The sequence below is a fragment of the Anolis sagrei genome, chromosome 3 (genome assembly GCF_037176765.1).
Source record: "Anolis sagrei isolate rAnoSag1 chromosome 3, rAnoSag1.mat, whole genome shotgun sequence".
In the NCBI taxonomy this organism is placed as follows: Eukaryota; Metazoa; Chordata; class Lepidosauria; order Squamata; family Dactyloidae; genus Anolis; species Anolis sagrei.
Window position 1 is genome coordinate 74,602,862 of NC_090023.1, and position 23,250 is coordinate 74,626,111.

The following is a 23,250-nucleotide window of genomic DNA, read 5'->3' on the forward strand; positions in this document are numbered from 1 at the left end:
GCATAATAATTAGATAAAGATGTGTATTAATAAATTAATGGATGTAAATTGTATTATTAACAACGTTGTGTTTGTGTTATGCAAAATATGTTACACTGTAGGTGAAATTGTGGATCCTACTACAGAAATGGTACCCACGCTGGAAGCAATTGGTAGAGAAGGACTGCCAGTTACAAATGACACTGCTCCATTCGCTGCTAAGTCTACTGAAGCAATGATAGTGTCTTTGAGAGGCACCCAAAAGTCAAGCACTCTTCCAACAGCCCAAAAAAATCTAGCATCTCAGAGAAAAAGCACCTTAGACCTTATTAGGGATAACGACACCCTGAGTACCTCAGAAACAGCTGATCCAGTGATGACAATTTGGGGCAATGTCAGTACATCAAATGGAAACTTAGCTGAGGAGGCACTATCAATACAAAAAGAGCAGAACTATTCATTGTCCATGTTACCTGGAGATTCAAACACTACCATTTATCCTTTTGTGATAAATGGATCAGGAGAAGAGACAAACCTGTTTGGTGTCTTAACTAACAGACATTCCCAGGAAGATCCAGTCCTGAATGTAACAGAACGTCTTGTTCTGAACCACAGCCTTGAAATAGAGATGGGGAAAGATAACAGTTCGTGGTCAGAGGAAAAACTATCCAAAATGTTACACCCTCCTCTGTCTTCCTCCATGGAGCACTCACATTGTGTTCTTGTTACTGACACTGCTGGTGAGTTTGACTTTACAATAAAACGTTTTTTTTTAAATCAGTTCATATGATAAAAACAGCCATTGTAGATGTGAAAAACAGAAGTGATTTTAAACATAATAAAAGCAATCTAATTGTTCCATTTAGATGTGTTAAAATATGACTGTACAATAAAAACAATGTAATAAATTCAATACACACAATGAAATGCAATAAAACTCAGTAGTAAAAAAACCCATAAAACACTCAGACTAACTTAAAATGGCTCAGTAAACAAAAAGATTTTGACCTGTCACCAAAATGATTTTAAGGACTGGACTGATTATGACTCGGTGAGGAGAATTTTCCACAAAAAGTGCACCAATAAAGAGAAAAATCTTTAACATTGTCATACAACAAACAATAGTCATTTTGAGAGGAACTTCTCTCGCAATTATACAAGAGAAGTTAGCTAAAGTGAGATCTGTAGAACCAATTCTTTACCAGTGCCTGGAACTACTTGTAAGCCCTACATTAATTTATTTGCGGCTTTTCAGAAAGTGAAAAACAGCAAATAAAAAAAACCTGCTACTTTTTTTTTAGGTTAAAAGAACGCTTCTTTAGGAATCTTTAGGTCCTCTATGGTAAACTTCTGGCAGAGCATTTTAATCAAATCCATGAATAATCAAAGGCATAAAAGTCAAACCTGCAAATATGGAGGGTTGACTGTAGTACAATAAAAATAGCTATTTTGCTTGTCATGTCTTTCAGATTTTTGAAGTAATGAGGGTTGTAACAAAGACATGATTAATAGTACAATTCTACAGCATTAATAAAATTAACTTCCGCAAAATCTTACTTTGAAGAGAGCTACATTATTTTACTCATTTTTAGTCATTGAAAAGTTATTGTCAATACATTGATAAACTCTTTGTGTAATCATTGACAATTAGTGTTAGTGAGTGGTACTTTATTGGAATAATCTCTAAACTCTGCTTTCGGTCAAGTATTAAAAACTATCCCTGTATTGAACATTTTGCAAGCAGCTCACAATAGTGTCTGAAGCTTCTTCTTTTTTTTAAAAAAAGCAATAAATAATGTAACAACAAAACATTAGGTTTGTTTTCCTCTCTTGAAGATTGAAATATTATCTCTCTCTATTTTTCTAGTGTCTCTCCAAGCTGGAAAAATAGTTTTTTCCAATGTAACCAGCACCAGCTTTCATGTTGCCTGGACCACAATTTTTCCACTGAATTCTACTTTCCAGTTTTCAGTCTTTGAGGGAAAGAAGCTTCTACAGGAGGTTAAAAGCCAGAGCAGCAACGTGACTTTTTCCAGATTAAATCCTGGGATTTTGTACACTGTTAAGCTTCAAGTGGAGGTTTGTGGAAAGAAAAGTAAACCAATACAGCGCAAAGTAAAGACAGGTAAAAAAAGGGGTTCGTTTGAAAAATCTAGTTCCCTAAAAGTCCATAAAATAAAGAACAACTCTTTATATTCATAAAGAACTATTAAATATTGGCAGACCTTTAGTACAATCAATATTTTGTTGCATAGATCATATGAGGGTCTTTCCATGTTTACTGTATATCTGTGGAATACACATTCTGAAACCAATGATGTCAGATCGATAACTTCTGTCTCATCCCTAAATGGGGCAGAATAGACTAATAATGCATTCTGGCCTAAATCCTAGTTGGGACTGTGTAAAGTCATTTAATCAATTTTATTTATTTACATATTCACTCACCATTCAACAGTTCATTGAATGGATGCACAGACAATCCCCAAGTTACGAACAAGATAGGTTCTGTAAACTTGTTCTTAAGCTGAATTTGTTTGTAAGTAGGAATAAGTACTTTTTAAAGTGTAATTCCATATATGTGTATGTGTGTGCGCGTGTGTATGTGTATGTAGCATAGGGGAGGGTTAATACCCCTGTGGGGTTTGTTTTTGTCTGTACCCCTGTTCAGAAAATTTTACCTCATTTTCTGTCCCTGTGATAATTGGATTTTGAAAACAGTTGTCTTGTTGTGGGAACACGGATTGGTGAAAAGCTTCAGTAGGGAAGCTTTTCCCATAATAACTCTTTCAGGAGAGACTTTCCCTTCTGAGGTGTAGATTTCTCACACTTCCTGTTGTCTCATCCCCATTCTTAACTATGAGTAGTTTGTAAGTCAGATGTTTGTAATTTGGGGACTGCCTGTAGTTTAGTTGAGCATAACCAATCCGATACCAACTTCAGTCTGAAAGTAACATTGCTTCGTGCTTGAAAACTGTGATCTGATCAACATCTTTATAACTCTCCTTGTGGAGAGAAAAAGTGGGGTATAAATAAACATAACTAATAATAATAACTAATAATCCTGACCTTTTTACTAACTAACTTTCAGCTATCCAGAAATTTAATGGGACAGTAAAGATATCAAATATGAACTATAGACCAGAGCTCAGCAATTCAAGTAGTGAAGAATTCCAAAATCTTACACAGTTGTTTCTCACTGAGGTGAGTATGGAGAAAAGAGGGGAAATTTAGTTTTCTAATGCATAATTCTGTGAGTGTGCGGTATCATTTTGAAAATAATAATAATAATAATAATAATAATAATAATAATAATAATTTATTACCCGATTCTCTTTGCAGCTTGAGGCAGGGTAAAACATGGTGAGATAAAACAAAACACTATTAAAATACATATCAAAATATACGCACAGGTTAAATGCAGATTAAAATTCACTACATAAAATTGACAGACTCTAGGACTTGAACTCATAATCTGTTGGTTATACTGTTGGGAAGGTGAATGGTAATCCAGTAGCAAGAACATGATGGACAGCAATTTATACCCAGCCACCATGATCACTAACCATGCTCTCTGAAAGATTCTGAACATTGTACCCCAGAAGTAAGGCCCTCTGTCTTGTCCCCATCAACTGCACCTGTGACGGTGGTGGGACCGAGAGAAGGGCCTCCCCCGCAGATCTCAAGGTTAGATACATAGGGGGGAAAAGGTAGCAGGTCTGGCCAAATTTTCATTCTGATTTTGGGCCAGACCTGGAAAGAAGCCAGACCTGAAAATCATATGTTGTAGTAGAAGAGGTATAGTCCCCCTTTTCTTTACATCAGAATTTAAGAAAGTTCTCGGTGGTGGCTCCCTGGCTTTGGAATGCCCTCCATAAAGAGATTGGATTAGCTCTAAATCTCCAAACCTTCCATTTGAGCCTAAAAATATGGCTATTTACCTGGACCTTTTACCTGGAGTAATGTACTATAGTCATGTGATGACGTCGACCATTGTTGTTTGGCACTTTAGCTCGTGTTTAAAGAAACCGAATGATCCACAGGAATTACTGTGTTTTATAACTTGTAAAAAAATATTTTATTGATTGACAATATCCATTGTTTGTATTCAGTCAAATTTTGTATTGTTTTGATGATATGTAAATCTCTTTTATGTGTGGCACCTTGAGTGCTTTGTGCCCCTGTACTTCGAGTCCCTTCGGGGAGATGGTGGTGGGGTACAAATAAAGTTTTACTTATTTATTATACTTGTTCTTAAAAGACTGAACAGGTTGGGTTTTGTGTATAGATGTGAGGTTTTTGACTGTGAATATAGATTCTACTTTGGTACAGATCTACATGTATTATTGGGTTTTTTTGTTGAATGAACTGATTCAGAAGTGGGACCAATGGTCATCATCCTTCTTGTGTTGTATTTAGTGAATTCATATTGTGAAGAACAGAATATATTTTTATGTTATCTCACATTCATGCAACAATATTTCTCAAAAGGAGAGAGTTGAGAATTATTTAAACCCACTGTGCCTGTGAGAAACTGCTCAATTCAAAGTATTCTGTACTTTAAAAAATAAATAAAGGAATAACTGTTCTAATTCAGTCAGTTTGAAGGGTAACTGAAGGTATAGTTGATTACTGGCTAATTTTTCTAGTGTAGGATTACCATGTTTCCTGAATTTTCTGTAATTCTGTGACTAAATCATGAAATTTTGATATTTCTCTAAGAATCATGCTGCCTACAAACTGTAAAGTTCAATTCATTCTTAATATGCATATTCAAACAGTACCCACATTCTTTGTTGATAACAGGTACGCACATCTTTGCCTCATAACACTCTTCAGAAAATGGATGCTGGTATGATTAAAATGTTGATAATGAATATTTCCAATGGAAGTATTGTGATAAACTTCAGTCTCCTGATTCCAACAGAAATGGACGCAAACAATATTACCTGCTCTTTTCTTGATGCTTTACAAAACAATCTTCATTTGAGCGTTGATAACAATAGTCTCTCTATACATGGTAAGTTGGTAATTTATTCCATCGAAATGATTAGATCTTGCTTCTTGTCATCATTTGTAAACCTTTATTATTTTCACTGAGCTTCTTCCTGTTTGTTTCACAAATTAACACATGGTCCACAATCTCACAGTTAAAATAGTAGATGTTTGACCAAAAATATAGCACTATCAATGATTATGAATATATTGATTCATATTCAGACTGCTAGATCCTTATCACGTGGACTGTTTTCAAGTCAGGTATCACCCATCCTATATTCATATGTTTCATTTTCATTGCCTAAGTGTATCATCATACATTTTTTCCATGTTGAAATTGAATTTTTTTTCCGTTTTGGACCAGCACTCTAATCTGTTAACATCATTTTGGATTCTGATCCTGTCCTCTGCAGTGTCAATATCCCAATTTTGTGTTGTTATAATAATAATAATAATAATAATAATTATTATTATTATTATTTATATACGCTTTTATTATTGTTGTTGTTATAATAATTATTATAATTATTATTTATATACGCTTTTTCTCTCCACAAAGGAGACTCAAAGCGGCTTAACATGAAAGCCGTAATACACAATTAAAAATATACAAATATACAAACATTAAAACAGAATTAAATATGAACAGTATTAAAAATTCATAGTTAAAAACCATATTAAATGCATATTCAAGTTAAAATCACAGCATCTCTTGACTTCATCTTAAAAGCCTGCCTGAATAAGGGTTTAGCCTGCCACCGAAAGGACAGCAGAGATAGGACCATTCTGGGTAGGGAGATCCAGAGTTGAAGGGTAGCCACTGAGACAGAAAGCCCATTCTCTCGTTCCCACCAACTGAGTTTAAGATGGAGGTGGGACCGAGAGAAGCACCTCTCTTGAAGATCTCAGGGCCCGGGTAGGTTCATAGAGGGAGGTGCAGTCAGCCAAATAACCTGAACCTGAGCCATATAGGGGTCATAACCAGCACTTTGAATTCTATCCGGAAACAAACTGCAGTCAGTGGATTGTCCACTCCCTGTAGCCAGCCCCAGTTAGCAATCTGGCTACAGCTCCACGTAGAGCGCACGTTGAACACTCTTCAAAGGCAGCTCCACGTAGAGCACATTACAGTAATCCAGATGGGGCCCTCCTTGCCACCACATATACCTGAGCTTCCAGGTTCAGCGCTGAGTCCAAGAGGAGCCCCAAACTGTGAACCTGTGTTTTCAGGGGGAGTGTAACCCTGTCCATCACAGGCTCGATCCCTATTCCCTGATCTGCCTGCTGACTGACCAGGAACACATCTGTTTTGTCTGAGTTAAGTTTCAGTTTGTTTGCCCATGATAAGCATGCCCTCTATTCCATTGTCCAAGTTATTGATACTTGACACTGTGCAAAATGTCCTTTTGGTGTCTTTATGGAATTTTCTGTTGCATTATTCTTATTTTATTTTTTTTAAATAGATTATGATGAGTGTGCAAGAGAAGAAACTGATTGTTCTCCTGATGCATCTTGCTATAATACTTATGGCTCATATGAATGCAACTGCAAAGAAGGATTTATCAATGTAAATGCTGAAAGACCCGGGAGAATTTGTGAAGGCAATGTTCAATATTCTTTTTTTCATTTCTTTCCAGATGTGATTTAGTCATAAAATTGCCATATTGTATTTGCTATGGGCAGAACTCCAGTGCACATTTAAAGTGTTGTGTATGTCATATATTTCAATCAGCTTGAACTATTTGAATTGGCTAATTACGTATAAACTTACAGTAGATTAGCAGTGTAATCTTGCCTGATCAGAAAAGGATGCTTGCATTTTATTATTTTGTTCTCATTCTAGTTTGTCATTGCTGTTGTTGAGTACTTTCAAGTAGGTTTCTGTGAGTTTTCCAGGCTATATGGCCATATTCCAGAAGCATTCTCTCCTGATGTTTCACCCACATATATGCCAGACATCCATGTGACTGCCACAGATATGGGTAAAACATCAGGAGAGAATGCTTCTGGAACATGGCCATACAGCCCTGAAAACTCACAGTAACCCAGTGATTCTGGCCATGAAAGTCTTTGACAACACATTTTTACCTTCAAGTTGTTTCTGAATTATGGCAATCTCAAAGGAAACCTATCACATGATTTTCTGGGACTGAGAGCATGTGACTCACCCAAACTTTCCCAGTGGTTTTCTGTGATAGAGTGAGGAATCAAACCCTGATCTTCAGAGTAGCCTGCACTGGCTTTAAATCTTGATATCATTTCATAGTGGTGATCCAGATGCATCTTAGTCATATAAATTTACAGTTCATGTATAAATAAGACTTTGAAGTTTTATTTGCATCAGTTGAGATACGAGTATGGGTTGGGACACAGCAGCAATCCAACAAAAGATTTCCAGAGCAAGGCAACTGAAAGAAATTGTCTAATAGTAAAGAGTAATATAATTTAACAATTGTGATTTGTTTGTTTGTGTGTGTGTGTGTGAATCTTTTGTGATGGATAACATAGCCATTTTCAGACAAAGCAAACATTTTGTTCTTGATGAGATCCTTGAAAAGTTACTGAAATTGAGACTGTGTGAATATGGCCTTTATTTGCTCCAGCCAAACAGGGTCCCTAAAAATAGCTTTTCATTGTGCCCCAATATGGTTTTTCCGACAAGAAGAAACATAAGCAGCAAACAGCATTCCAGAGAGGTGAAGATACTGCCAAGTTAATTGGGTTCCAGTCCTCTTGAAAATATTTCTTTGGACCTGACCATCACAGTGGGTTGGTGTGCATTTCCCATTAGCACCCAGTTTCTTTAACTACTGATATGTGTATTTTACTCTGGAAGAAAATAAATTGCAAAATGCAATTGGTAATACTCTTTCCCCTCTCATTCTATAGTACTATGTTCCAGTCTCGATCCTGAGGCTACACAGAAAAAAGCATGAAGCACCACAGTCTTGCCTTTGACTTGTCCATATACTTCAAGTCATGAACCATTATCATCTTCTGTCTTCACAGCCAGAGGTTTGGAGAATACAACCACAAGCACTACAGTGAATAAAGCATTAACAGAACCAATAGTGAAAGTCCATCATTCACCTCAAGCCTCATCCTTGCCGTTCACTACATTTTCGATTACGAATGAAGTCCATGTGTTTTGTGAGCTTGAAAAAATTTTCATCACCATCCAGAAGGCCTTCTTGCAGAAACAATCAATTCCAGAGTCGTCTTTGTATCTAGGAAGACCTCACTGCAATGTAAGCCAAAGTAATTCCAGTCATGCTGTGCTTCAGGCTGGATGGAACGAATGTGGAACTGAAGTCCAAAGTGTAAGTCACCTTGATTTGTGAAGAGAAAGTTTGATGGGATTCAATTGCAGATAGGAAGAATAATTGGTAAACTGATATACATTATTTATTTATTATTTATTTATTTATTACTGTGCTTGTATACCGCCGTTTCTCAGCCTAAATTGGCGACTCAACGCGGTTTACAACAGTACAAACAACAACAATCTTCAGGTTAAAACCATAAAAAACAACATACACAATAGACAATATTGGCCCGTCGATAATAATCCAGTGCATCTCTTAACTAAAATCATAATCCAATTTCATCGTCCATATTACCAATCCATTAGTCATCAGTTCATTGTACCGAATTAGCCAAATGCCTGTTTGAACATCCAGGTCTTCAGTCTTTTTCGAAACACCATCAGCGAGGGGGCTGATTTTACCTCCATGGGAAGGGCGTTCCAAAGCCGAGGGGCCACCACAGAAAAGGCCCTTTCTCTCGTCCCCGCCAGCCGCACCTGTGAAGCAGGCGGGATAGAGAGCAGGGCCTCCCCAGAAGATCTTAGGGTCCTGGTGGGCTGATAGGCCGAGATACGTTTGGATAGGTAGGTTGGGCCAGAACCGTTTAGGGCTTTAAAGGCCAATGCCAGCACTTTGAATTGAGCCCGGTAGCAGATCGGCAGCCAATGGAGCTGGTGCAGCAGAGGAGTTGTGTGCTCCCTGCGCTCCGCTCCTGTTAGTATCATGGCTGCCGCCCGTTGGACTAATTGGAGCTTCTGGGCCGTCTTCAAAGGCAACCCCACGTAGAGAGCGTTGCAGTAATCAAGACGGGATGTAACAGAGCGTGGACTACCGTGGCCAAGTCAGACTTCCCAAGGTACGGTCGCAGTTGGCGCACGAGTTTTAACTGTGCGAATGCTCCCCTGGTCACCGCCGAAACCTGGGGTTCCAGGCTCAGCGATGAGTCCAGGATCACACCCAAACTGCGAACCTGCGTCTTCAGGGGGAGTGCGACCCCGTCCAACACAGGCTGTAACCCTATACCCTGTTCGGCCTTGCGACTAACCAGGAGTACCTCTGTCTTGTCTGGATTCAATTTCAATTTGTTCGCCCCCATCCAGACCGTCACAGCGGCCAAGCACCGGTTCAGGACCTCGACAGCCTCCTTAGTAGCAGGTGGGAAGGAGTGACAGAGTTGGACATCATCTGCGTACAGATGACATCGCACTCCGAAACTCCGGATGATCTCACCCAGCGGCTTCATGTAGATGTTAAACAACATGGGAGACAGTATTGAACCCTGAGGAACCCCACAAGACAAAGGTTGTGGGGTTGAACAGGAGTCTCCCAATAACACCTTCTGAGACCGACCTTCGAGGAATGAGCGGAGCCACTGCAGAACAGTACCTCCAAGACCCATCCCCGCGAGGCGTCCCAGAAGGATACCATGGTCGACGGTATCGAAGGCTGCTGAGAGGTCCAGCAGCACCAACAGGGACACACTCCCCCTGTCGAGCTCCCGGCGCAGATCATCCACTAAGGCGACCAAGGCTGTCTCGGTACCATGTCCCGGCCTAAAGCCAGACTGTGCCGGATCCAGATAATCCGTGTCTACCAAGAATGCCTGGAGTTGTGAGGCCACCACACGTTCCAGGACTTTGTCCAAGAAGGGGAGATTGGAGACAGGCCGATAGTTGACGAATTGAGTGGGATCCAGTGATGGTTTTTTCAACAGCGGTTTTATCACAGCTTGCTTTAAGCTGGCTGGAATTTTGCCTTCCCGAAGGGAGGCATTAACCACCACCTTCACCCACTCGGCCAATCCCCCTCTGGCCTCCTTCAGAAGCCAGGATGGGCAGGGGTCTAGGATGCATGTGTTAGCTCTCATTCCTCCAAGCACCTTGTCCACATCCTCGGATTGAACCAATTGAAATGAATCCAACAAAACCGGACAAGCAGATGCTCGTGTTACATCCTCAGAGACTGCCGTTAATATGGTATCCAGTCCAGAGCGGATCAAAGCGACTTTGTCTGCAAAGAACTGAGCAAAGGCTTCACAGCGAGCTGCCGAGTCATCAGGGCACCCATCCTGAATGGAGGGTTTTAACAGGCCTCTGACAACTCGGAACAGTTCAGCCGGACGGTTCTTTGCAGACGCAATAGTGGCCACAAAGAAAGTCTTCTTTGCGGCTTTTATTGCCGCGGCATATGCCCTTAAAAAGGACACAAACCGTGTTCGATTTGGCTCGCTCGGATCCAAACGCCACACGCTCTCTAGTTCCCTCTTCTTTCGCTTCAACGCTGCCAGCTCCTCGGTGAACCAAGGAGCTGGTTTAGCTCGGCTACTTGAGAGGGGACGTTCTGGAGCGATCGTGTCTATTGCCCTAGCCATCTCCCCATTCCAGAGAGCAACCAGGGCATCGACAGGATCACCAACCGAGGTGGCAGGAAATTCCCCAAGAGCCGTCAGGAATCCATCCGGATCCATAAGCCTTCTGGGGCGGACCATCTTAATGGGTCCTCCACCTCTGCGGAGGTTAGGGGGTGCAGTGAGTCTAAAGCTGACCAGGTGGTGGTCAGTCCATGGCAACGGAGAGATGGATAACTCCTCAACACCGCCACCTTCCTCCCATCCCTGGCAGAAAACCAAGTCCAATGTGTGTCCAGCACTGTGGGTGGGGCCAGATACCTGTTGGGACAGCCCCATGGTTGCCATGGTAGACATGAAGTCCTGAGCTGCTCCCAATAAGGTGGTCTCGGCGTGGACATTGAAGTCCCCCAGCACAAGCAGCCGTTGGGACTCCAATGCCAGGTCCGAGACCACCCCCGCTGGCTCAGGCAGGGAGACTGTAGTGCAGCGAGGTGGACGGTACACTAACAGAATCCCTAATCTGTCCCGGTCACCCACCCTCAGGTGGACGCATTCAAAATTTGTTGACTGCGGGATGAGGCCCCTGGTCAGAGGAATGGAGTCTCTATAGACCACTGCAACTCCGCCTCCCCGCCCTCCGGATCTCGGTTGGTGCTGCACAGAGAAACCTGGTGGACAAAGCTGAGTCAAATTTACACCTCCCGCTTCGTCCAACCAGGTCTCCGTGATGCACGCCAGATCTGCCCGTTCATCCAGGATTAGGTCCTGGATGAAAGTTGTTTTACCATTGACAGATCTGGCGTTCAACAGCACCACTTTCAATTCGGAGGGACCGCCATCCTGGTTACACCAACTTGCCATATCAGGAGACCGATTTGGAATTACGAATGTTGTTCCACATTCCCTAGGCCGAATTAAGGGTCTCCCTTTCCCGTATCTCCCCCTCCCCACCACGACTTCTATGGGGGCTCCCCGGCTAACGGAACCCCTTCCCTCCTCCATGACGCATTCAGCAACCTCAATGTCAATATACAGTTCATTATTGACTATTTGATATGTTGCAGCTTCAATTTGCCATAGTCCTGCCTTCCGTCCATTTCCCACTCCCGCTTTGTTATACTCGGGCCTCTCTGGTCTACTCCGTTCCCTCTCTCCACCATAAACAATTAGCAGCCAAATTAACAAATGCCAGGGAAAGGGTAGTGGCATGAGTGGCGAGAGCCGTTAAGCACTGTCGGAGAGGTTTTACTAAAGTTCTTAAAGTGCAGATGGATTATATAAGATGGTATAAATAACTAAAGTGCAATGGCTTTATCAGTCAGCTCTAAAGTGCTAAAATAAAGTGCGTCATGGAGGACCTAGATGGTTGGTTGAGACAATTAAAGTGCTGAGGATCAATAAGTTAGTGGTCCAGTTACCACAGAGGTAGTAAATTAAAGTGCTGGTCGGGTAAAGTGCTAGAATCACACCAATAATTATACACTTCGCTTGTTGACAAAACAACGATTAGTTCTTAAGTTCTCTGCTGATGGAATGCTCCGCACCAAACACAATGAGGGTGGTCAGCACAATCAATGATGGTTAACAAGGTCAAAGGAGGTCAACACAGACAAGAATGGTCAGCACAATCAAAAGGATGGTCCACACAATCAAAGGAGGTCAACACAGACGAATTAAGCGATGGTCAACACAATCTATCTAAAAATTCTATCCGAAATTGGAAACAACGAGATGCCACAGTAATCGGGCCAAGAGATGGTCAACACAGTCTTTCCGGAGTTGATGGTTAACAGACGAGGTGATGGAAATCTCATGCGATGGCGGTAGATTAACCAATATTCTGGGATGATAAACATCAGAGGGTAGCGGCAAGGTAGTCGTTGCCAGCAGCTAGATCTACCATTATTAAAACATTTGTTGTGGACTCCAGACTTATAATCCCAGCTTCAACAGGAATATCTTGTTTAGGGAATCAAGAAATAGATCTTGAACAAGCTTTTCCAATAACACTGCAGTTGTTTTAGTACCAAGTTAGCTGTTCACAGTATTCTGCTGAATAATGGGCTATATTTGATTTTGATGAATTTGTTGTTTAGTTTAAAGTGCTTTAAATTATTCTATGGATTATATCTCAATCTGGAATTTTCAGATGTAGTCTGAGATATAAATATATTAAAGAAGAAATAAAACTGTATACATGGTATCCTCAAGAAAATAACCTTTCATACATACTCACATATACTTTTTTGATAGCAGTATGTGTGAAAAGGGTCTTGGAGTCCTTGTTGTCAACAAGTTAAGCATAAGCCAACAATGTGATTCAGCAGCTTAAAAAGCCAATGGGATTTTGGCCTGCATAAATAGGAGTATGTTGTCTAGATCCAGGGAAGTCATGCTACCCCTCTATTCTGCCTTGGTCAGATCACACCTGGAATCACACTGTGTCCAATTCTGGGCACCGCAATTGAAGGAAGATGTTGACAAGCTGGAAGGTGTACAGAGGAAGGCAGCTAAAATGATCAAGGGTCTGGAGAACAATGCCAGCGAAGAGCAGCTTAAAGAGCTGGGCATGTTTAGCCTGCAGAAGAGAAGGCTGAGAGGAGATGTGATGGCCATGTATAAATATGTGAGGGGAAGTCATAGGGAAGAGGGAGCAAGCTTGTTTTCTGCTGCCCTGGAGACTAGGATGCTGAACAATGGCTTCAAACTACAGAAAAGGAGATTCCTCCAGAACATTAGGAAGAACTTCCTAACTGTGAGAGCTGTTCAACAGTGGAACTCTTTTTCTCAGAGTGTGGTGGAGGCTCCTTCTTTGGAGACTTTTAAACAGAGGCTGGATGGGGGTGCTTTGAATGCGATTTTCCTGCTTCTTGGCAGGGGGTTGGACTGGATGGCCCACGAGTTCTCCTCCAACTCTGTGATTCTATATCTCGCATGTTGATTGAATTATAATGCTTTCATAACTCATTCAATATTTAATCTATCCAATAGATGTTCGTACTATTATAATAAACTATTATCTCTTTCATTTATTTCCTTGAGCCTTATACAGAAATAGCAGTATAGACTCCAAAACTGAGTTGTAAAATGGTAACAGTTATTACAAAAAAACAAAAACAAAAGCCAACCTGTGGAGTGGTTTGAGTGTTGAGCTAGATTTCCAGACCAAGGTTTAAATCCTCACTTGGTCATGGAAACTCACTGGGTGAGGATATAATGATTGAGGTGGGAATTCAGACAGAAGACAGTAAGCTCAAGGTGGTGGTTGGTGAATGTTGGGCAACTCCAACTAATAACTCAATGGATCAGCCATCATTTCCTTTTATACATGCCAGGTGAGTATCTTTCTTATGAAAATGTTTCAAGTTACTAGCTAAGATGTGCTCAGCAAAGTACTATTTGTCATTCTCAAGAAATGTGAATTCAGACATAAAAGGGTCTGGTGATCTTGGACAAGTCCCATTTGTCACGATGTCAGAGGAAGGCATTGACAAAAACTGTTTGAACAAATATTGCTGAGAAAACCTGTGATAGAGTCACCTTAAGGCTGCCATAAGTGGGAAATGACATGAAGACACACAACACCAACAGATGTTGTTAAGCAAAGGAAATAGTTAATAGAGAGTAAAATAACTAAAAGGATGAAATAAAAAACTATGTTCTTTTTTCCTTTATGTTTCAGAATACAACACATATCATAGTAAAAACAATTCTCCAAAATGATATGTCTTCTCTGGGTGCTATCCACCATTTAAAGGTTGCCAGTCCAATTCATTGTGTGTTTCCAAATGATCTCTTGACTTCAACTGGATACACTTCAGAAGGGTAAAGAAAATCTCAACAAATAAATAGCAAATAGAATAACAAAAGACATAATAGTGATCATTCATGTGAAAAAATACATTTTAAATAGAAGAGAACTATAAGTCTTTGAATTTGCTGATGAAATTAAATTATAAACAATCCTGTTCCCAACTAAGAACCTTTCTATAGTTTTAATAATTCACTCGTATGTAACTTTCTTCAATGCTTTGTGTTCTAGGCTGCAAAAGAGGAAAAGGTTGTATTATTCTATTCCTGAAGCTGAGAATGGAACCGGATTATTGCCCTTTTGCAGTATTTAGATGTAATGTTGCAATTTTGCATGCATAAGAAAGAGGAAAAGAGCACTAAATTTTGTTAATCTAGACTGATTTCTTTGCAGGGTTTATACTATATTTGAGGATTTGCACGGATCAGGACATTTCTTAACAGAAATGCAGTTGTTCATTGGAAATTCTCCAATTCCCAGAAATTTCAGTATATCTGCTAGTGAGGATATAATGATTGAGGTGGGAATTCAGACAGAAGACACTAAGCTCAAGGTGGTGGTTGGTGAATGTTGGGCAACTCCAACTAATAACTCAATGGATCAGCTATCATTTCCTTTTATACATGCAAGGTCAGTATCTTTCTTATGAGAATGTTTCAAGTTACTAGCTAAGATGTGGTCAGCAAAGTACTATGTGTCATTCCCAAGAAAAGTGAATTCAGACATAAAAGGGTCTGGTGAACAACAAAAGCAATCCGTATCTACTAGTAGTATGTCATGTAAGAGTAAAGAAAATGACAGATCTGGAGATGGAGGTCAGGATAATTTGTGTCCATTATGTATGTTGGATATGGTATTTAAGTGGCTGTGATAAGCTTAAAAGCATCAGATCCTGTCTAATCTTGGAAACTAAACAGCGTCATTCCTTGTTAGTAATGGACAGAAGACCACCAATTAATACCAGCTGTTGTAAACTATATTTCAGAGGAAGGAACTACCTCTGAGTATTCCTTCCCTAAGAAAACACAATTTTCCTATGAAATGGTGTTTTCCTAAATCCACAGTCCACTTGGAGGCACAGACAGACACAATCCAACCTCCTCCCACAAAAACATTTCCCAAACCTTGCCTTTCTTGAGGCAGAAAACATGGTAGATCTTGTTTCATTTGGTGCTGGTGGAGATGAACCACTCTTCCTCCACAGGCTGTATTCTCTGACCATGAATTTTCAATAGCAAGAAGACTTCTTAGAACCCACAGATTTGCTTATGTTGCTATCACTGGGAAATTTGAGCTTTGATGGTGATAGTGGGCTTTAATGTTCAGTCAGACATTATAATACAAGAACAAGGATACATTCCCGATGAAGACTTGTGTGTATGTGTGTGTGTGTGGGGGGGGGGGGGGGGGTACACAATGGATAGTACAGTAAAACAGAGTGCATCTTGCAAAAATATATAAATAAATAAACAAAGCAACTAGAAACTATACTTTCAGGTTGGCAGGTCTGCACTTTCTCAATATTTCAATGCATCCCTCAGAGTAATGCACCAGGAATGGATATATCTAAACATGCATTTCTCTTATGATGTTTTCCGATTGGAACTGTCCTTTTTATATTTGGTAACAGCCATTCATTTTTAATGGCAGTATTTTATCTTTTTTACACAAATTGCCGCACTTCAGTCTCAGAACCTTTCAATAAGAACAAGAGGAGAAGTTCGTGGCTAAATAAGGTTTAAGTTGGAAGATTCTAAGTTTTAGTCCAAAAGTTGTAACATCTCTCAAGCTTTAATTATGATATGCACTCAAAGCACACTGCCAAGGTTATGAGCGCCACATTGGTGTACTCTGTCTAACAGCAGAACCTTCAAATGTTTTGAGTGTTTCCAACAAGCAAAAGAGACTGAAGACTGGGAAAGTGTGATAAATGAGCTCCAGCAGTTTTAAACATATCTTTACCTAATTCTGCATTGAAACAATTGGAAATTTGAACATTTCTGTGTTGGCAATACATCCTGTAAAAGAAAAAAAAAAGAATTTCATGGCACAGCATGTTTCAAAAAGGCGCAAAGAATATTATTTATCTTTCTAAAATATGTGCAAATGCACCCAGGTCAGTCGAGTCAAGTGTCATAAATGTATCCATTTGAAACAAGTGCCCAAAAATTATGAACAATGAAACAAAACTTACCACAGAGACTGGGAATATCTGTGTATAGGATATCCCTTCCATTGTTTAATTAATTAATATTTGGATGTGACATGATAAATAGTAAATAAATTTAAAATATTTCTTTAAAACTAAATACATGATAGTATAGTGTGATGCTTTGTTTAAGTGGCAATTCATTAATATTATTAAGATACAAAATCAAAGTACATCGTATTATTGAATTGTTATTGCTATTGTTATAAATCATTCTGCAACTTCCACTTGAAGTATATTGACACCGCTCTCAGTATGTACTGCCTGGAAAATTATCATAATTTTTAGAGGACTCCCATAAGAAGAAATATAATTTTGTGGGTGATGTTGATTCTTATGTCTCTCCAGTTATTTAATCGATTTCTATTTTTTCAGCTGTCCAGTTCCAAATGCTCACACCACCATGATTTCAAATGGGATATCGAACAAAGCTCAGTTTAAGCTGAAAATCTTTTCTTTTGTCAATGACTCAGTAGTTTACTTACATTGCAAAATCCATGTTTGTGTGGAAACACCTGGGACTACTTGCAAAGCGGTAAGGAGTGTCTCCACAAGCCCATTTTGAAAATCAAAGTCTTAATCAAAGTCTTAATTAGAGGCCCTTTCACACTAGACAGTTATAATAGCAGGATTCCACTTAAACTGCCAGGGTTAAACTCATGCAGAGGAAATGAAAAGTGATCACAGGTGAGTTCTGTGTACGTCAATTGGGAATTTATTTCAGTGGATATCACATGAGAGGCCAGGAAACTGACTTGAAGTGCCTTGTATGAAAACCAAAATGAAAGCAAGCAACCTGACACTGAAATGAAAAATTCAATCTAATTCAATGCTGAAAGAAAGTCGATAACAAAGCACAAGTCCAGGAAAACAAAACTGTAGCAGACAAATTGCCAGGAAGAAAGAAAATCACAACAAGAGATTGTTTGGGTGCTGTAGAAAACCACATGTGGCAAACCCATGCTGACATTTAAATGCCTTTGCTTCTAACACCATTTCTTTTGTTTCATATACTTACTGAAGCTCCCTTTTGTTAAGGAATGAAAGCTAGTAGGTTTTTTTCTTAGCACATATATCTACTCCAATCTTGGTGTTGATGTTGCGAACTCACCCCGTTTTTAGTATATCTTAACAATTCTGAGTGGCTTTCAGTCAGAGGTTATGGAAATCTATAATTGTGTGCAGTTGTCCCATAGGACTGGATTTGCAATCTTTTGGCATAATGTTATTGTGTGCCAGCAAGTCATTTATGACTTATGATGATTCTAAGACCCCTTTTAAACTTCCCTATATCCCAGGATCTGATCCCACATTATCTTGTAGTGGAAACTTATACACTCCAGTTCAAGGCAGATAACTTGGGATCAAATCCTGGGATATCCTGGGGTGAGAAAAGCAGTATAGAAATGCAGCAAATTAATAAATAAAGAAATAAACAAATAGTGTAAAAGAGGTCTAAGACAAACCTATAAGGGGATTTACCCAGTAATTTTGGCAAATGCATGTAAATATTTCATATTAGAAAAAAAAACCCAATCTATGTCTATTTATTGTTGCAGAGCTGCAGTGGTTTCCGTTCTCAAAGGAGTGGGGAAACTATTGCAATGCCCAGGGCATCATGGGGACCTCTACGCAGATCCGGTGGTGAGTAGTCAGTAAGGACATTAGGATTGAAAAGATTAATAGCCTGTGTGTAAGAGAGAGAATAGGTTTCATATTAGCAGTGGAATGAAATAAACATTACAAGGCATCTTCCAGTCACTTCGCCAGTTTCACCAGTAAGTGGAATGGTGGATGATAAAAATAATGGGAAGAAACTGTGAGGTAAGTCAGAAAAATGGCTTGCGTGGTCTATGTGAACCACTTGTATCACTGTTTTCCTGCAACAGATATGAAATTAACTCCTTGGTTCATGATAAGGGAACACATTTTTGATCATCAGTGAGAAAGGGTGTCCTGAAAAATCAAGAAATCCTGTTGAGAACATTTTCAACTGCTGCTAGAGTTTTTTCCATTTTGGGATCTTTGTTCAAATGCAGTCCCTTCAAGGTCCTGTTTTTTCAGCCTGTCATGGCCCCAACCAAAAGGTTTCCAAAGTGCTGCCTGCAAATCAGGACACTGAGAAATGACATCCGCTGTGGCCTTATGGCTGCAGTGTGCATGGGGAGCAAATAAATGGATAGACTCTTGGAGTTCTTCTGCAGTTGCTTCTATCATGGTGTCCTCATGACTGAGAGTGTTGCAGACATCATTTCCCAGTACCCCACTTTGCTCTGTCTTGGAAACCCTTTCATTGGGGCACTGCCAAGCTGAAAAGATAGGGTTTGGGGGTCACGATCCAGTGGTGAGTAGTCTGTAAGGACTGCTGGATGGGACATTAGGAAGGAAAAGATTAATAGCCTGTGTGTGTGTGTGTGTGTGTGTGTGTGTGAGAGAGAGAGAGAGAGAGAGAGAGAGAGAGAGATTGTCATTAATAATGTAAATCCCCAGTTGTTGTGATATTGTAAGTCCAGCGTATAATTTTGTAACTATTGAACAGGGTACCAACTTGTTGTTGTTGTTGTTGTTGCTGCTGCTGCTGCTGCTGCTGCTGCTCTTCTTTCTCTTCCTCCTCCTCTTCTTCTTTTTCTTTGGCATTTTTCTCTCACACAGAAACACAAGAAGAGGTTGCAGATTTGTAAGGAATATTTTGCTATGTAGATGTCCTATCAGAGGAAGCAGCTTGCAATGTCTTTGCATCCAGAGCTGACAATTGATCCTTGTGCCACACTATGGTTTCAAATGCTCACTAGTTTGAAGATATAATATTAAAATCCTCAAGAGTCAAAACAGTGCACAATCTTGTTTCAAGTGTTTTTATTGCACATTGTATGACATACAGCTAGTTAAAGTCCCTGTGAAAATATCAATGAAAGGTTGGAGATTAGGTATTATAGTTTTACTTACCTGTTATAATATAAAGTTAATATGATCTCAAAGGTCATATTTTCACCTTTTTTGTTTCAGATGATTTGAAAAAAGAAAAAGTGCCTGGTTTAGGAACAGGGTATATAATACTAATTGTGCTTGGTATATTTGTTCTTGCACTGGGAACCATAGGATTTTTGGTTGGCCAACACCAACGGAAGGCTGGCACTTACAACTTCAAAATCAAGTCTGACAATTTTAACTACCAAGTGTTCTATGACTGAACATTTCAGTTTTGATACATGTAAGTTCTGTTGCTCACTGAATTATTTTGAACCCTTATACAATTCTTTTAAATGAACTTTTAGAAGTTTGCCATATAGTGGTTGTAATAATCATAAATATCATAAATAAATATTATTGTTGTATAGTCCTTTCTTGAAGCAGTATATACACTAAAGGTTACCTACATAACAAAAGTCATATTTATCAGTTCCATCAAAGCATGAATATATAACCCAGAGTGGACTGTTAGATGGTGATTGGTGACAGTACTCCTGCTTGTGAATGTAAGGGAAAACTACCCAAAAATATAGCAGAGCATCCAAAAACAAACAGGATACTAAAAGTTGAGCATTCCGCTCACAGCTAGCAAAACATGAAGTGCCATTAAGAGCTTAGACAGGCAAAGATGCAGACTCTTGTCTTTAAAAAAATCACAAAAGGTTTATTTACAATAATAAGTAGTAACTGCATTTCTTAATAGAAAATAACTGGATCTGAGCTACTCTAACACCCATCTCTTCTAAGGTTTCAAAGAGAGGGAGGGGAAAACTCAGTCACTACATCTCTCCTGATACACAAGCAGAGAGAGATCTCAAAGCACACAGCACATACTAAGATGTAAAGTCAAAGTAGAGGCTTGCAGTAGCAAAGTATCATTTCTACACAACCAATCAAAATGAGAGCAGAAACACAGAAAGAAGAACAAAATAGACACATTCCAACTGTTATACAGGAGACATGGGAGAAGGGAAACCCTCAGCCTATTCTAAGCTAACTAAACTGTTCCTCATTGCTGTCTGGAGACTTGAGCAATGTGGGGTTGAAACAGCTACAAGCCTTAACCCCTTTTCCCAATTTACCCAAAGACTAGAGGATACACAGAAGAGGAGTGGGCTGAGAAGATAAATTGTGGCTTAGAAATGTGGCTGGGATGTCTTGGGGCACATCTACATGGGCCACAGAATTCAGGGCTGGTCCAAAACATTGTTGCTTCGAACCAGCCCCGGTTTCTACCAAGGTGTTTAAACCTTTCTGCTCTGCAGTGGCAGGAGCAGAGTATAAGTAAGCCCCAAGTTACAAACATCTTACTTACATACAAATCCCAGTTACAAATGGGAGTAGGACAACAGGAAGTGAGAAGAAATCTACCTCTAGGAAGGAAAATTAGCTCCTCTAAGAATTATCCTGGGGGAAAAGGTGTCTCAATTGAAGCTTTATTACAAGTCCTTGTTTCCACAAGCCAAATTTTTCAAAATTCAATTATTACAGGGCTAGAAAGTGAAGTGAAATTCTCTTGACAGGGGCACAGACAACAAAACAAACATTACAGGGATGTTCACCCTTCCTTATGCTACCAAAACTTTAAAAAGTGCAGTTACATTTTAAAAATGTACTTGTTTCTGACTTACATACAAATCTTACTATGTGTGTAGCCCAGGGACTGCCTTTACTGTCTGTCCAGATAAGCCAAACCTTATTGGCTCTACTTGGCGATCACCCTTACCTCTGTAAGGTTAGCAAAGGTGTTCATGCAACAGTCAGAATTTCTCAGAGCTCTGTTGCCACCACTACAGTGGCAAACAACGACAAAGGAAAATGCAGAGAAAATGGGTGGCACTGGCCTATATGAATTGTGGGAGGAGTTCCAAATCAGAACTGGTCCAGCTGTTCACACCAACCCCAAAGTGCTGGGCTGCTGTGAAGCTGTCCCAACACAGCTAAAATTGTGTTAATTGATTTTAACCTACATTAGGAACAAGGAACTCCTGAATGATGTCTTAATGCCCAGGAGCACCTTCTGGCCCACTTCAGGGTATGTAGACTGTGTTGGCAGTTGCTTGGTGGAAGGTGGGAAAAGGAGTTAAGGCCAGCCAAGTCCCTGAAGAAGTGGCTCACTATTGCCACCAATTGCAGGTTGGCACACAGCTTTTGTAAATGAGCAAATGTCCCTAATGTTGCTCTCAATTGCCATGTCTCTGGTGGCCAGGGCTTTCTGATGTCTTCACTGCTGCCATACGCTCAAGTCTCCATAAGGGACTTCAGCATCCAGAGTTTCTGATATTTTCAGGGTTTCCATGCGGATACCAAGGATGCACTGTAATCAAAGTTGTCATTATATTCTCATGGTATTCAAGATGGAAACATTCTACAAAATATAATATTGTTCCACTTGATGCTGGACATGATGTACCCGACCAAATTTAACCACAAACAGATGATGCTCAAATTAATTTTCTGCTTTCTTCATAAATCCTCTAAGAACTTCTCATTAGATTCACTTGTTATTTCAAAGCCCTTTGGTGTTCTTGCAACCTTTCAGAAAGAGAAATAATACTACCAATTTTGGTATTATTTTTCTCCCACATGCCCAAAATACCATTGTTGTTGACATCACATGTTCTTGAAAGGCAGGATGCATTAATCAGTGTAAAGGAACCACTTAAGGCAGTTGCTCAACAAGTTTTCATTATGATTTTCCAGTCAGGCAATTAAGGGAATATAGAATTGCCATTTTCATGCAGATCTGCTAAGTGCACAACATGAGTGCTGGATTGTTGTCAAGGAAAGCATTTTGAAGTTGTTAAAGAAAATCAAGAGAAGCTTTGAATAACCTTTTTATCATGTGATGTAGTTACATGCCTGTGAAACAAGAGAGAGAGATTTATGTAATTGCTTCCGCCATGACAAGATAAAAAGAAATAAAAGTTGAGTCTGACTAATTACCCTTACAGTGTTGAATTTTTCTTTACAGTGCATGTGGCCCTCAATGGAAAGTATCCCTCTTTTTAAAAAAGCAAACACCTTCAAGAACTTGTTTAAACTTGAGTTGAATGACAATGGGTCACAGTCTATACAAGAAACTACAGTTTCTAGCTTTGGGGGGAAAGACACTGCACAGATACATTATTACATGAGCAAATAGACACTGCATGCAAGAAAAGAAACTGTGCTTACAGGAAAGCAAGAGGGCAAGGTGTAATGCTGTACCTGAAGAGTAAAAGGCTGGTAATTCCTGTGTATATAGCACAAGTCTCATTCCATTCAAATATGTTTCGTGCATCTTACTTATTGTCAGTAGGACCCTACCACCCTAAACACATCCGGTCTGTCTGATTTTGAAAGCGAAGACTTGGGATCCATCTACACTGCCATATAATCCAGTTTTTGAGTCCAGATTATCTGTTTTGAATTGGATTATTTGGCAGTGTAGATTCATATAATCCAGCTCAAAGCAGATAATCCGGATTCAGAAACTGAGTGATATGGTAGTGTAGATCCAGCCCTGGGCAGTACTTCATAGAACGACCATCTCCATGTAGGACTAAGGAAAAAATCTGGCTGAAATTTTGAAGCGCTACTGCCATCAGAATACCAAGATAGATAGATTAAGGTTCTCACTCAGGTT

General features: G+C 39.8%; 1 protein-coding gene across 1 annotated transcript in view; it reads left to right on the forward strand.

The window, feature by feature from the left end:
* Nucleotides 1–19,843, forward strand: part of UMODL1 (uromodulin like 1) — a 48,689-nt gene extending 28,846 nt beyond the window's left edge. Inside the window, exons 10-20 of the mRNA XM_067466233.1 lie at nt 102–719; nt 1,847–2,104; nt 3,071–3,183; nt 4,786–4,999; nt 6,441–6,578; nt 7,987–8,297; nt 14,315–14,457; nt 14,837–15,073; nt 17,028–17,187; nt 18,212–18,296; nt 19,659–19,843. Coding sequence (XP_067322334.1) covers nt 102–719; nt 1,847–2,104; nt 3,071–3,183; nt 4,786–4,999; nt 6,441–6,578; nt 7,987–8,297; nt 14,315–14,457; nt 14,837–15,073; nt 17,028–17,187; nt 18,212–18,296; nt 19,659–19,843 — 2,462 coding nt within the window. The remainder of the gene's footprint in view (nt 1–101; nt 720–1,846; nt 2,105–3,070; nt 3,184–4,785; nt 5,000–6,440; nt 6,579–7,986; nt 8,298–14,314; nt 14,458–14,836; nt 15,074–17,027; nt 17,188–18,211; nt 18,297–19,658) is intronic.
* The last annotated feature ends 3,407 nt before the right edge of the window (nt 19,844–23,250 follow it).